At 47.8% G+C, this 16030-nt stretch overlaps 1 protein-coding gene across 1 annotated transcript; it reads left to right on the top strand.

Moving 5' to 3' along the window:
* Window positions 1-3716: 3716 nt before the first annotated feature.
* dbi (diazepam binding inhibitor (GABA receptor modulator, acyl-CoA binding protein)) lies at window positions 3717-15049 on the top strand. Its single transcript, XM_048534617.2, has 4 exons — window positions 3717-3846; window positions 13734-13851; window positions 13935-13997; window positions 14711-15049. Exons 1-4 carry the CDS (start codon window positions 3838-3840, stop codon window positions 14785-14787), a joined length of 267 nt encoding a protein of 88 aa, XP_048390574.1. The 5' UTR covers window positions 3717-3837; the 3' UTR covers window positions 14788-15049.
* The last annotated feature ends 981 nt before the right edge of the window (window positions 15050-16030 follow it).

The raw sequence follows: 16030 nt of genomic DNA, 5'->3' as shown, positions 1-16030 counted from the left end.
GCGTGCTTTCTTAACTGTAGCATTGACATGGATGGACCAGGATAAATCATTGGTGGCAGTTACCCCTATGAGTTAGAAGCTGTCAACCACATCCATATCAGCACCATCAATACATACAGGGTCAGTACTCCAGTCCCTTTCTGAAGTCGATGACCAGGTCTTTTGATTTGCTGACATTGAGGGAGAGGTTGTTGTCTTTACAAAATGCCACTAAGCTGTCTCTTTCTTGTACCCTGTCTTGACATTGTTTGAAATCACCCACTAATGTATTTCTGTAATTTGTAATTAGTTCCTCTTGTAGTAGGAGTTTAGGACAGTTCAAGTAAGCCAGTTTCCCCAGCAGATATGTCTAGTTTGTGCAATTTCCATTCCAGGGGAATTTGGATATAAATCTGCAAGTTATTAGAAGTTTAGGCATTTAGATTTGTGAAGAATTCATGACAGTAGATTAAATTAGGAATTGTCAAATTGTCTCCATTGTACACGGAAAAGAACTTGGAAGAAATGATTAGAAATTTAACGGTGTGAAACAGGGGTGTAATATCTCTGGACTTATGTCTTTGTAGCTGATGGTATTAAGAATCAAGTTGTGACTTTGATGTTTGTATTCAGATATTTCTAATTATAATGGCTTTATTTTTGACTTCTTTCTTTTGAGTTCTCAGCTATCTTGTATGAACACGCTACACTGACCAACCACCTTAATTAAATAAGCAAATTAATCATCTGATCTATCACACCAGGTTTAATTCTGGGATTGACTTGTCCAGAAATACTGTCATCTGGATCATGACAAAATCCAATTTTTAACACCACTGCATGTATGTCTAAAGCCTTTGCATCAACCTAGGTACTGGAAAAGACAATGGCAGAAACAGCCCTGCCAACCCTGCAAAGCCCTCCTCACTAATATCGGGGGGTTAATGCCAAAATTGGGAGAGCTGTCTCACATACTAGTTAAGCAACAGCCTGACACAGTCATACTCACAGAATCGTAGCTTACAGGCAATGACCCAGACATGACCACCATCCCCGGGTAAACCCTGTTCCACTGGCAGGATAGACCCAGCAAGAAGTGGCAGCAGAGTGGTATACATTCGGGAGGGTGTTGCTCTAGGAGTTCTCAACATTGACTCTGGACCTCATGAAGTCCCATGGCTTCTGGTTAAACATGGGCAAGGAAACCTCCTGCTGATTACCACATACCATTCTCCTTCAGCTGATGAATCAGTACTCCTCAATGTTGAACAACAGTTGGAGGAAGCACTGAGAATGGTAAGGGTACAAAATCTACTCTGGGTGAGGGATTTCACTGTTCACCACCAGGAGTGGCTCGGCAGCAGTACTACTAATCGAGCTGGTTGGGTCCTAAAGGGCATACCTGCTAGACTGGGTCTGCGGCAGGTGGTAAGGCAACCAACGAGAAGGAAAAACATTCCACCTTCACACTGAGAACAACCTCCATTGTGTTGCATGGCACTATCACCGTGCTAAATGGAATGACTTTGCACAGATCTAGCGACACAAGACAGGGCATCCATGAGGTGCTGTGGGCCATCAACACCTGCAGAATTGTACTCCAGCACAATCTGTAACCTCATGGCCTGGGATATCCCCCACTTAACCATTATCATCAAGCCAGGCAATCAACTCTGGTTCAATGGTGAGTGACGGAGGGCATGCCAAGAACAGCACCAGGCATACCTGAAGATGAGGTATCAACCTGGTGAGGCCACCAAAGAGGGCTACTTGCACACCGAACTGCGAAAGCAGCAAGTGATAGCCAGAACTAAGCAATTCCACGACCAATGGGAATCAGACCTAAACTCAACAGTCCTGCCACATCAAGTCCTGAATGGTGGTGGATGATTAAACAGTTCACTGGAGGACGAGGCTCTACAAATATAACAATCCTCAATAATGGAAGAGACCAGCACATCAGTGCAAAAGATAAGGTAGAAGCATTCACAGCAATTTTCAGCCAGATGTGCCCAGTGAATAATCCATCTTGGCTTCCTTCAGTGATCCCCAGCATTACAGATCCCAGTCTTCAGCCAATTTGATTCACTCCATGTGATATCAATAAATGGTAGAAGACACTGGATACTGCAAAGGCTATGGGCTGTGACAACATTCTGGCAATAGTACTGAAGACTTGTACTTCAGAACTTGCCGCTCTCCTAGCCAAACTGTTCCTGTACAGTTACAACACTGGTATCTACCCGGCAATGTGGAAAATTTCCCGAGTATGTCCTGTACATAAAAAGTATGACAAATCCAACCCGGCCAGTTACCGCCCCATCAGTCTATTCTTGATCATCAGTAAAGTGATGGAAGGTGAAATCACAGTGCTGTCAAGCAGCACCTGCTCAGAAATAACATGCTCAGTGACACCCAGTTTGTGTTCCACCAAGGCCACTCAGCTCCTGATCTCATTACAGCCTTGGTTTAAACATGGAAGAGCTGAATTCCAGAGGTGAGGTGAGAGTGACTGCCCTTGATATCAAGGCTGCATTCAACTGAGGATGGCATCAAGGAGCCCTAGCAAAACAGGAATCAATGGGCATCAGGGGGCCAATTCTCTGGTGGTTAGAGTCATACCTGACACGTAGGAAGATGGTCATGGCTGTGGGAGGTCAATCATCTCAGCTCCAGGACATTTCTGCAGGGGTTCTTCAGGGTATTGTCCCAGGCTCAACCATCTTTAGCTGCTTCATCAATGAACTTCTCTCTATTGTAAGGTCAGAAGTAGGGATGTTCACCGATGATTGCACAATGTTCAGTACCATTCATTACTCCTCTGATACTGGAGCAGTCCATGTTCACATGCAACAAGATCTGGATAATATGCAAGCTTGGACGGACAAGTGACATTCGTGCCACACAAATGCCAGGTTAACCATCACCAATAAGAGACAATCTAACCACTATCCCTTGACATTCAATGGTGTTAATCCCCCATTATCTACATCCTGGGGGCTACTATTGACCAGAAACTCAACTGTACTCACCACTTTAACACAGTGGCAAAGAAGTGGGGCATGTGCATGAACGACCACTACAGGAAATCACCATGCAGTGAAATAGAATGAGAGGAAATTACTCAAAGATGGATTCAAGCTGTGTGATGTGAGCTTCCCTAGGGGGTTTTGTGCAGTATTTCAACTTGGTGATGGGTGTTGCTCCAATGAATTTACATGCTCATCAGGTCTGCATGAATCACACGATCATAAACAAATACAGATCTCACGGACAACAAGGTGTGGAGCTGGATGAACACAGCAGGCCAAGCAGCATCTTAGGAGCAGGAAAGCTGACGTTTCGGGCCTAGACCTTCATCAGAAATGGGGGAGGGGAAGAGGATTCTGAAATAAATAGGGAGAGGGGGAAGCGGATCGAAGATGGACGGGGAGAGTTGCAGTGGGAGAGAGATCCCCTGAGGTTTGTCCTCTCTCTCCGCCTGCAAAACTCTCCTTTACCCATCTTCGAACCGCCTCTCCATTTCAGAACCCTTCTCCCCTCCCCCCTCTCTGATGAAGGGTCTAGGCCCCAACGTCAGCTTTCCTGCTTCTGAGATGCTGGTTCGCCTGCTCTGTTCATCCAGCTCCACACCCCAACATCTCACAAAACGAGCGGCGCCATGTCACGCTACCGAGGTGGAATGGGCGGGGCCAGGTTGGCGCCGCGGCGGAGGAGGTTACGTCCGGACGCACGCGTGCTGCCACTCTCGGTCCGCCAATCAGGGGATGCGGTGTGGCGGCGAGCGCGGGCTCAGCGCCGGCGCACATTGTGCTGAGAGCGCGCGGTCGGAGTGGTGGCTTCTTGTGAGCGGCGATAATGGCACAGGTAAAAGAAGCGGCGGGTAGACTCCGGCCGGGTGGCCGGCCTCCATTGGTGGAGGCAGTTGTGCGATTATAAAATCTGATGGGTCATACGGTTGTGCGGTCTAATCTGGCTGGCTCCCACCCGGGGGGTGGGTGAAGCGGCAGTTTCACGCCCCGTTCTCGCTCTCGCTCTGTATCACGGATCTCTCACTGCTGCTAATCACTGACCTGCTTTCCTCGGACAAAACCAGCATCAGCCTCAGTACCCCCGGCGGCTCTGACATCCCCGTTTGCTGCTCAAAGTATGTGTGGGTTTTTAAAAGGTAGGGAATTTTCGGCGCCCTCGAATGAATGGGCTCGTCGCTCTTTAAATGATCCCCATTGCAGATGGCAAAGCCAATACTTAGATCCCTTCGTGATGTCTGCAAACTGGAGAAGCGGAGTAGACAACCCAACACAGGGATTAATTCACGTTACAGGTTCCCCCAACAGTAAGCAGAATTCCTTTATTGGAAAAGTGTGATATTAAGCGATTAGTGGAAAGGTGCATTGAAATACCTTAAAATGAAATGAACCTTAACTTTATAGCGAAAATTTTTTTAATACATTAAGTTGTTGTGAAAAAGATCCTTGCCATTTAACAGTGGACGTTTATTATTGGCCCAGGTACCATAGCGTACCATCCTCCACACCGAACACACTCATAGAGAAATGCATCAGCCGGACTGCTAAATGTAAATGATTGTGCAAAATTATAGACGACTCCTTTAATGTTATTACCATAAAGTTATTTTGAGGTGGCAGAGTCATAGAGGTCTACAGTGCAGGAAAAGGCTCTTTGGCCTATCAAGTTTGCAACAGTGAAAAGCAACCACCTAACTATTCAACTCCCATTTTCCAACACTATGCCCACAGTCCTGTATGCCTAAGTACTACTAAAATGTTATGAGGGCTTCTGCCTCTATCATCCTTGCGGGCAGAGTTCCAGAAGATTTGCCTCTCAATTCCTCTGAAGCTCGTGATCCTTAGCTTTAAATCTGTGTCCCTGGTCATTGATCCCCAGGCATTAGGTTGTTTCTTCTGGATGTGAGTTTGCTCGCTGAGCTGGAAGTTTAGTTTTCAGATGTTTTGTCACTTTTTTTTATTTGAAAAAATATACTTTATTCATAAGATGTACAAACAATAAAACATATTTATACACCTACCCAGTCATGCAAGCCACTCTGGGTTACCCAGAGGGTACATACACCAACTAAAGGAAAAAAAAGAAAAAAACAAAGCAAATACCCCGGCAGTCGTCACCCCGCACAGTCCCTGTTGGCCCCCTGACCAGTTGGGGAAGGCGCCAGCTGAGCCCAGTTACCAGATAGGGCCCTTTTTTCCATTCTGGACGAGGGGTTTCATACCGTGGTCTTTCCCCACTGTGCCTTGGCGGCGGCTGCCCCAAGCTTTAGCGCGTCCCTCAGCACATAGTCCTGGACCTTGGAGTGCGCCAGTCTGCAACACTCGGTCGGGGTCAGTTCTTTCAGCTGGCAGACCAGCAAGTTGCGGGCAGACCAAAGGGCGTCTTTCACCGCATTGATGGTCCTTCAGGCGCAGTTAATGTTGGTCTCGGTGTGCGTCCCGGGAAACAGCCCATAGAGCACGGAGTCCGGCGTCATGGAGATGCTCGGGACGAACCTCGACAAAACCACTGCATCTCCCTCCACACCTCCTGCGCATAGGCACGCTCCAGAAGGAGGTGATCGACAGTCTCATTCCCCCCCGCAGCCGCCTCGAGGGCAGCGTGCGGTGGCGCAGAGATTCCGGGCATGCATAAAGGATCTCACTGGCAGAGCCCCTCTCACCGCCAGCCAAGCAACGTCCTTGTGCTTGTTTGAAAGTTCTGGCGATGAGGCATTCTGCCAAATGACTTTGGCAGCCTGCCTGGGGAACCACACGACGGGATCCACCCTCCTTTTCCCGAAAGGTCTCGAGGATACTACGTGCTGACCACTGCCTGACGGCCTTGTAGCCAAAGGTGCTTCCTTTCAAAAATTTCTCCATGAAGGACAGGTGGTATGGGACGGTCCAACTACTCGGAGCGTTCCGCGGCAACGAGGCCAGGCCCATCCTTCGCAACACCGGGGACAGGTAGAGCCTCAGTAAGTAGTGACACTTGGTGTTTGCGTACTGAGGATCTACGCACAGCTTGATGCAGCCACACACAAAGGTCAGGGCGAGGGTGGCGTTCGGTACGCCCTTTCCCCCATTTTCCAGGTGCTAGCGAGTTTTGAGAAGATTTGTAGCTCAGGTTGAGGTTCTGGATGTGAGTTTGCTTGCTGAGCTGGAAGTTTAGTTTTCAGACGTTTCATCAACATTCTAGGTAACATCATCAGTGAGCCTCCGACGAAGCGCTGGTGTTATGTCCCAAGGAAACCTAACCAGATAAATAGAAAGCGGGACATAACACCAGCGCTTCGTCGGAGGTTCACTGATGATGTTACCTAGAATGGTGACGAAACGTCTGAAAACTAACCTTCCAGCTCAGCGAGCAAACTTACATCCATTTTCCAGGTCTTTGTACATGGTGTCCCTGCGGATCCGGTCCATCCTTGACCCCCAAATGAAGTGGAAGATGGCCTGGGTGACCGCAGCGGCGCAGGTCCAGGGAATAGGCCAGGCCTGCGCCACATACAACAGTACCGAAAGCCCCTCGCACCTGACAACCAGGTTCTTACCCGGGATGGAGAGGGACCGGAGCGTCCACCTGCCCAGCTTCTGCTTCAGTTTGGTGATACACTCCTCCCAAGTCTTAGTGCACGCCCCAGCTCCACCGAACCAAACACCCAGCACCTTCAGGTAGTCTGTCCTGACAGTGAAGGGGATGAAACAGCAGTCGTCCCAGTTGCCGAAGAACATGACCTCGCTCTTATCCCTGTTGACTTTGGCACCCGAGGCCAGTTCAAACTGGCCGCAGATGTCCAACAGCCTACTCACCGACCGACGATCGGTGCAGAAGACGGCGACGTCATCCATGTACAGGGAGGTCTTGACCTGAAGGCCTCCGCTGCCTGGGATAGTCACGTCCTTCCTGATGGATGCGGCGAAGGGCTCCACACAGCACACGAACAAGGCAGGAGAGCGCGGGCAGCCTGCCTGACTCCAGATCTGACGGGAAAACTGTCCGATTCCCACCCGTTGATCGAGACTGCGCTAACAATGTTGGTGTAGAGCAGCCGGATCGAATTGCGGATGCCCTCCCCGAACCCCAATTTGGAGAGGACGTCCCTCGTGTAAGCATGAGAGACCCTGTCGAAGGCCTTCTGGTCCAGGCTGACGACGTAGGTGTCCACCCGCCTGTCCTGCACGTAGGCGATCATATCCCTGATGAGCGCGAGGCTCTCAGCGATCTTCCTACCCGGCACAGCACAGGTTTGGTCAGGGTGAATCACCGACTCCAGGACAGATCTGACCCGGTTGGCTATGACCTTGGCCAGGACTTTGTAGCCCACGTTCAATAGTGAAATGGGACGCCAATTCTTCCCTCTCCACCTCTCTCTTGTAAATGAGGGTGATGATGCCCTTCCTCATGGACTTGCGCATTTCCCCTGCCCGAAGCGCACTATCGTACACCTCCCAGCAGGTCCTGGCCGACCAGGTCCCACAGAGCAGAATACAGCTCGACTGGTAAGCCGTTGCTCCCGGGAGTCTTATTCCTCTCCAAGGACTTGAGGGCTCTGGTCAGCTCGTCCAGGGATATCGGCCGGTCCAGCCACTCCCTCGTGCCTTCGCCGAAGACCTCCGTGACAGACGACAGGAACGACTCGGAGGCCGTGCTGTCCGTGGGCTTCGTGTCGTACAGTCCGGCATAGAAGGATCTGCTGTTCCTCAAAATGTCGGGCCGAGATGACGTCACCAAGCTGTCGTCCTCCTTCAGCCGGCTAAGCACAGAGCTCTCTTTGTGCACCTTCTGAAAGAAGAAACGCGAGCACGTCTCGTCCCGCTCCACGGAGCAGACCCTGGACCGGAAGATTATCCTGGAGGCCTCCGCGGCGAAGAGCGAGGCTTGCTGACCCCTCACCTTGCGGAGGTCCTCCGTGACATCGACCCTCATCAACTGCAGAAGGAGCAGATTCTGCACCCTTTTCTGGAGTCGCGACAGCTTTCCCCGCCTCTCGCCTTCCGAACACGCTTGAGGACAAAGAACCTCTTGATGTTCTCCTTCACTGTCTCACATCAGTCGCCCGGAGACTCAGAGGGGTTTCACGGTTCTCCAATCGGCGTACTCCCTCTTAAGCTCCTCGATGTTCTCTGGGGTCAACAGAGTCGTGTTGAGCTTCCACGTCCCCTTGCCGGCCGGCTGGTCGTCCTGTAAGTGACAGTCGGCCAGCAGGAGGCAGTGGTCAGAGAAGAACACCGGCTCAACGCCGGTGGACCTGACCGAGAACGTCCGTGACACAAACAGGAAGTCTATCCTTGAGCGGATAGACCCGTCTGGCCGCGACCAGGTGTACCTCCGCTGCACTCTGTCTGCAGGGGTGCTGAAGACGTTGAGCAGCTTGGCGTCCTACACCGTGCCCATCAGGAATCTGGACGTTACGTCCAGTTGACTGCCCCCCCCACCCCCCCCCACCCGCTGTCCCCACGCCGGAACTTCCATCTGCATCGATGATGCAGTTGAAGTCTCCGCCTCGGATGACTGGCCTGGACATCGCCAGCAGCGGTGGAAGCTGCTGCAGGACGGCCAACCGCTCACTCCGTACCGCTGGGGCGTACACATTGGTCAGCCTCAGGGAAGCGTTCCTGTAGGTGACGGCAGCCACTAGGAGGCGCCCCCCCCACCACCTCCTGAACTTGAGATGGTGAAGTTGCACCCCCGCAGCAGAATAGCCAGGCCCGAAGAGCGACAGTCGTTACCGCCCGATCAGATTGAAGGCCCACAGGTCCAGGCGCCGGACCATTTCCCGTACCTGCTGAGGTGCGGTATCCCGCACTCCTGCAGAAACAGGAGGTCTGCCTTGACGGTGGTCAGGTAGGCCAAGGTGGACACACATCTCGCGGTGGACTTGACGCTGCGCAAATTAATGCTCGCAACTTGTACCCCCATTGTGGGCAGTGACCGCAGTACCCTCCCCAAGTCCAAGGTCCAGCCCCTCCATCTGTCCCTTCATGACCAATGCCCGGGCTAACTGCTGGACGCTCTCCGGGCTCAGGAAACCATCCGTGCTGCCTTCCGGGTGGCATCCCCTCGTCGGGGGTACGGAGGCAGGAGAGTCCGGCTCTGGGTCAGGCTGGGGACGCGCTGTTTCCTCCTTCCCGCCTGGAAGTTCCGGGGGGCCCTCCAGGACCCCACCAGCACGTGACTGGGTGTCGGAGGGAGCCTCAGGACGCCTCCCGTCACCTGGAAGCGTGGTGCTGCTTTCCTTCTCCCTCGAGATCTTTAGCTTCTGCTTTGGGCGGGCCTCCTCCGAATCTCCCTCGTCAGAGGAGCTCTTATAGCCCCCCTGTAGCTGCCTCTTCCCTCCTGATCGTTGCGGTTCCTGGGCCCGTCGACGCGCCTTCCCCCTCGCTTTCCGGACCGTCGTCCACTCCCCTGGGTCGCCTGTCGCCGCCTCCATCGACTCCGGGTTGTTGGGGGGTGGGGGGAGCGGAGCCTGCAGGGGCGCTTTGCTGGCCTCGGGCCCATCCTGCGGGGCTGGGCCCTCCTGCACGACCTTGTCCTCCTGCACATTAGTGGGGTCCTTGCAGGGCCCTGGTGCCGTCCTCTCCTCTGGGGGGGCTGGCCCTGCATTGCCCCTGCTGGCGACCTGGGCGTAGGTGGTACCCCGCCGCAGGCATGCCCTATAGAGGTGGCCCGCTTCCCCGCAAAGGTTGCAGCTTTTCTCTTGTGGGCAATCCTTTGCAACGTGTCCCTCCTCCCTGCAGTTCTTGCAGATGGTGGCTTTGCAGTCGGCCGCCACGTGACCTGACCTACCACAGGCATGGCAGACTTTAGGTTGCCCTGCGTAGGTCAGGTAGCCCTTGCTCCCACCAGTCGTGGAACTGGACGGTGGGTGTACAGTGTTCCCGTCCGCGCCCATCCTCAGCGTCACCTTGACCTGCCTCTTACTGGTCCAGATGCCAAAGGGGTCCATGATGTCAGTTAGGTCCCCTTCCACCTTCACGTACCTTCCGAGGAAGGTCAGGACATCAACTGCTGGCACATGCGGGTTGTACATGTGTACAGTCACCATACAGCTCCTCTGCGCTGGCATCACAAACAGCGGGACTGCGGTCAATACAGAGGGGGAGGCCCTCACCTCCTTTTTCCTTGAAAACCTCCAGGAAGTGCTCGCAAAGCTTGGCACTCCTGAAGGTTTCATCATCATCATTAAAAACCTCCTCCGGGCAAATCCTGCAGGCAGTAAATATCCGCAGCAGCGAACCCACAACAGTCCAACAGGACCCTCTTCACGAAGAAGGTGCGGTCCACAGGTGCACCTTCATCCGCCTTCTTCACGGAAACACAGATGGTGTTCTGGACCTCCTGACCCGGGGCACGAGCACTTGCCGCAGCCATCGTTGCAGGTCGGCTGCTCCCCTGAACCAGCGTTAGGCTGAAGCCAGCATTAAGATCCACTGGTTGCAAGGGTGCACAGCCAACCCGACGTCTTCCTTCCACCTCCAACACAGTGGTCTCCTCCTCTCGGTCCACAAAAGAGTGGGTCTTTATTTTGTTCCAGATGTAAGCTGGTTCACTGAGCTGGAAGGTTTGTTCCCAGATGTTTCGTCACCATTCTAGGTGACATCATCAGTGAGCCTCCGATGAAGCGCTAGTGTTATGCCCCGCTTTCTATTTATCTGTTTAGGTTTCCTTGGGTTGGTGATGTCTACCCTGTCTGTGCCCCTCAATTTTATAAATCTCAATCATTTCTTCCCAGAGGGATGAAAAAGTTGGAACATGTAAAATTCTTAAAGGACTTGGCATCGTAGCAGCTCAGTAAATGTTTCCCCCACATTGAGAATCTAGAAGATGGGAGTCCTTCTCAGTGAGTGGTTGGCAAATTATTTTGAAAAGTTTGTTCACTGGAGGTTGAGTGTCTTTGGAATTATCTACCCTGAAGGATTTTACGTGGTCACATTTTCAGTATGTTTAAGACAGCTTTATATGTTTGGGTAGAAAGGGACATTGAGATGTTGATGTTCAGTCATAAATAATGCTGTCAGCAACTACTAACAACATCTTATCTAGCAATTTTAATGTAATGAAACATCCAAAATTCGCATTTTGACAGAAACTTTATCGAAGAAAATGAAACCATGACAGACGCTAGGTAAAGGGATCACGAATTATATCAGAGTTTTAAAAAGACTTTGAAGTCTGAAGTGAGGTAGAGAGGTGGTGGGATATATGGAAAATTTACATGGAACACAGTTATGGAGGATAGAAGGAGAGTAAATTCATGAGGGATAACATCAAGTTGAGTTCAAGGTAAAAATTGTTGAAAACAAAATGTAATTTGGAGCAAAGGCAGAGGAAGGAATCGTTGAAGAGATCTTGGTGATAGCATTTATACTGTACTTGGCAGGGTGGTACTGAATGATGATTTTTGAGCGAGTTGAGAATAAGCAGGTATGTTAAGAAAGAGATAATGTTAGAGGACCTGTGGATAAAGCCCAAGATGTGATCTATCATAATCACTGAACCGCTGCTACCTCAGTTTTGACGGGATGTTTGATGGGAAACGTAGCTTGCTAAGGAGGTTTCATTGTGTGTCATCACTCAAGCAGTTTCTGTTAAAATAGTAATGTCAATGTGATCATCCACAATAAGTTGGTGGATTGCAGGGCCCTTATCACAAGTGAAAGGGCATTCTGGAGGGAAATGTGTGGAACTGTGCTGACAGCTGATCTGATTGCAGTGTCTACCAAGTCAGCAGTAGTAGGTGAGAGCTCCCAGTTGGTCAGAAGGTTGAGAGTGGATGAAGCATTTAAACATAGAAGGTAGGAGCCATTCAGCCCTTTGAGCTTACTCTGCCATTCTTCGGAATCATGGCTGATTATCCAACTCAATAGCCTAATCCTGCTTTCTTTCCATAACCTTTCATTCTATTCGTCCCCAAATGTCTCTTGAGTACAGTCAGTGTTTTGGCATCAACTACTTCCTGTGGTAACAAATTCCACAGGCTTACCACTGCTTGGTGAGAAACGTCTCCTCATCTCCTTCCTGAATTGTCTACTTGGAATCCTCATACTGTGACTCCTGGTTCTGGACACACATCATTGGGAGGATCCTGCCTGCATCTACCCTCTCCAGTCCTGTTAGAATTTTATCAGTCTCCATGAGAACCACCCACCACCCCACCCCTCCCCCATCCGTCTGAACTCTAATGAAAACAATCCCAACCTAGTCAATCTCCTCAAACGCCAGTCCCGCCATTCACGGAATTAGCCTACTAAACGTTCGCTGCGCACACTTTCTCAGAAAAGGAGACCAAAACACAATATTCTCAGTGTGGCTTCACCAAGGCACTGTATAACTGCAACAACACATCCCTTCTCCTGTACTTGAAACCTCTCACAATGAAGGCCAATATACCATTTGCCTTCTTTACCGCTTGCTGCGCCTGCACGCTTACCTTCAGTGACTGGTGCACTAGGACGCCCAGGTCCTGCTGCACGCTCCCCTTTCCCAATTTACAGCCATTCAGGCAGTAATCTGCCACCTTGTTTTTGCTTCCAAAGTGAATAACCTCACATTTGTCCAAATTATATTGCATTTGCCATTAATTTGATCACTCACTGACCCAACCTGTCAAGATCATGCTGAAAGATCTCAACATCCTCGTCACAGTTCGCCCAACTTGATATTATCTGCAAACTTGAAGATGCTACATTTTGTTCCCTCATCCAAATCATTAATATGTATTGTGAGGTTGCTGTTCAAAATGATCCAGCACTGAGTAATTTAATGAGTCTTCAATTGAAGCAAAAAAAAGGAAGGAAGCTATAAACGTATTTGCCTGAGAGAGAGAAAGCAGGAATGCTTAGGAATACCCAAAGCTTGTGGTAAGGAAATGGGAGGGAAGATTACCTGAGTGTACAGTCATGAATGGTGCATGAAGGATAAAGAGAAAAGAGGTTAAGAGTCTGATGCTGTATAAAATATGACCATTAACAAGTTAGTATTTCTCAGCTGAATCACAAAACAATTTCCTTTGAAGAGGAGTTAAAACATATCTGAATCCCACATCATAAAATCTATTTCAATATTGTCGCTTGTGATTCACAGAGCTGCCAAATGAGAACTGATTATAATCTTTATTAAAACTTCTAATCTTTACTTTGTTCAGTTACCATCTTTATCAATTGAATATTGTGAAGGAGTTGCATTTGATAATCCAGTTATGACTTCAGTCACCCACTACAAGGAACTGACATGAAAGAGCAAAATAATTACACGAAGTGTATGTCTCATAAGAGCTGAGGGTTGAAAGTCGCCAACCTACTAAATTACTAACTAGATGCTTCAGAGTTTTCCTGTTTCCCATTTCTGCTGCAGACATAACTGGGAATTAAAAATGCTCAGCGTGTTCTTAGAAAGAGCTGCCTACAAATGTGCAACTATGGGGAAAGGAGGGATGAGACCCAGCTTGTTATTGGTCTCTAAATAGACTATATTAATAATGTATTTCCTGTAACTATTCATTACAGAGATCTGATTACTTGTTTGGGTTTGATCTCTTCAAAAGGGGATAATTAGTAGAGACAAAAACAGCAGTTGCTGGAAAAACTCAGCAGGTCTGGCAGCATCTGTGAAGAGAAATCAGAGTTGACATTTCAGGTCCACTGACCCTTCCTCGGAACAAATATCTTGGACAGGACTTCAGTTGACAATCATATCTTTATAATTGTTATCATCTGAATTCTTCTTTCTTTCTATTTTAGGGTGATTTTGAAAGGGCAGCAAAAGATGTTAAACAACTCAAATCGCAACCATCTGATGATGAAATGTTGACTGTCTACAGTCTATACAAACAGGCAACTGTTGGAGATGTGAATATAGGTTTGTTAATGATAAAGCTCAGTACTAATATCACTTGGAGGAGAACTGCGATTTGTCTATTAAAATAACTTTTATTTTCCCAGATCGTCCTGGCACATTTGATCTTAAAGGAAAGGCCAAGTGGGATGCATGGAATGCGCGTAAAGGTTTGTGCAAAAATTCTTAAATAAATTTGTTTCGATAGATATAAACTTCTATAAAGTATACATTATATGAAAATGAAGTTTTCTAATTACCTAATATAAGTATGTACAGTAACTAGGAAGGGTTTGAAGTAGTCTGTCAATTATGCCATGTCAGATGAAGCATGTTCTCTTCATATTGTACCACTCATAATCCATATTAATTATTTTCATAAATAGCTACTGTCAATCATTTATCCATAAAGCAATAACATGAGCTTTCTTGTTCATCTGAAATTTGGCTTGACTTCTGACTATCAAGAGTCACTGCGAAAATTTGAGATTGTCAGAAATTAAATATGTCCTGTAAATGTCAAATGATAGTTCAAAGTTTTTGGATTAATGTCTGCTACACTGTTAGCTGATTCCATGTAACCTACTATTATGGCAGCTCTTTATTAAAGAGGAAGATAACTTAAAACAAGTACAAGCATTAAAGTCTAGAATTCATAATCTAAATCTAGATACCCCATTTCAGGAAAAGTTTTGACCATTTTTATTGCAGCATAGTGTAAAAATGCTGATATTTTGAGTCTTCTGCAGCTGTTTTTGAAGTTTTTATTAGCAGATTTGTATTAACTAAGTTATGAAGTGTTTTCATTTATGAACTGAAAACTTGCTTGTAAACAATTTTAAGGATTGCAGACAATTTTTAAAAATGTTGTTGATCTAAATAGGAACAAGTAAAGAAGAGGCAATGGCGATGTACATCTCAAAAGTTAACGAGCTGAAGGAAAAGTATGGCATGAATTAAAATCTAACCTTTTAAAAATGGCTTGATCTTCAGTCTGCGACTGTAGGAAAATGCACTGACTAATTTGATTTGTCATAATTCATAAGAGGCGATAATATTTTATATAATCAACTGCCTTAATGGTAGTTACATTTGTGATTAATTTTTCTATTAAAAGTATGGTAATTTGTTTCACTTATTAACATGTAATCATATTTCTGAATTCAATATTGGCTTTACTGTAAACTTTATAAGTAAAATAAAATAGTAGCTGTCCACTTAACTACTCATTTGTGCCTTGTTGTTTTTGATTATGCAATACCTCAAAAATAAAATCGCAATCTTTTGAGTTCTGCCTCACTGCCCAGGCAAAAGTTTCAGCTCAACTGCGAGTGTTCTAGGCTATCATATTTTCATCTATGGTTGACTTCTAAGCCTTGTAGAATGGGACATCTAACCTTCTGGTAACTACAGAAACTCTGAAAACTGAATGCCCTTTCCTAAAGCATATTTGTCCTATAGTGCGGTAAGTAGTTGTGAGATGAAATGTCCTCTGAGTATTTTTGTTCTGATTTTCAGTTATTTCTGTTATGGCGACTGAGCTACAATATGACCTTTTCTCACCAGCAACTGATACTTTGCTGTTTTGAGAATTTGTCATGTGACTCTAGACAGAAAGGGATGATTTTAACCCCAACAGCTCTGACAGCACCTGTGAAGGAAAAAACAGTCGGGTCTGGTGATACTTCCTCAGAACTGATGGTAGCTGGGAAAACATCACTTTATGTGCAGAAAAAAGGGGAGGGGGAGGAGGTAGAGAGTAAATGATAGGATACAGCCTAAAGAGAGAGAAGAGCAGTTGGGCAGATAAAGATTTGATAACAATCAGGCTAGGAGGGTGAATAGTTGTTAATGGGGACTATTAGTAACTAATAACAGGTAGTGTGTAATGGTAGGCTATGTGGTAACAAGGTCTGGTGTGTGGGCTAGGAGGCTGGGACATGGGAGAGTTTAGGCCCTAAAATTATTGAGCTTGATTATACAGTCGATTTGTAGCTCGGGTTGTGCATGTTGAGGTTGGTTGGCTCACTGAGCTGGTTCGTTGTTTTTCCACAGACATTGCATTACCCTGTTGGGTAAGATTATCATTGCAGCGTCTGATGAAGTGCCATTGTGTTTTCCCACCTGCTATTTGAACTCAGGAGTCCATTGAGCTGGATTACCAACTTTAGGTACATTTAAGTCATCATTGGATAAGCATATG

Source organism: Stegostoma tigrinum, chromosome 7 (genome assembly GCF_030684315.1).
Source record: "Stegostoma tigrinum isolate sSteTig4 chromosome 7, sSteTig4.hap1, whole genome shotgun sequence".
NCBI classification, from domain to species: domain Eukaryota; kingdom Metazoa; phylum Chordata; class Chondrichthyes; order Orectolobiformes; family Stegostomatidae; genus Stegostoma; species Stegostoma tigrinum.
This window is presented reverse-complemented; position numbering and strand designations above follow the sequence as displayed.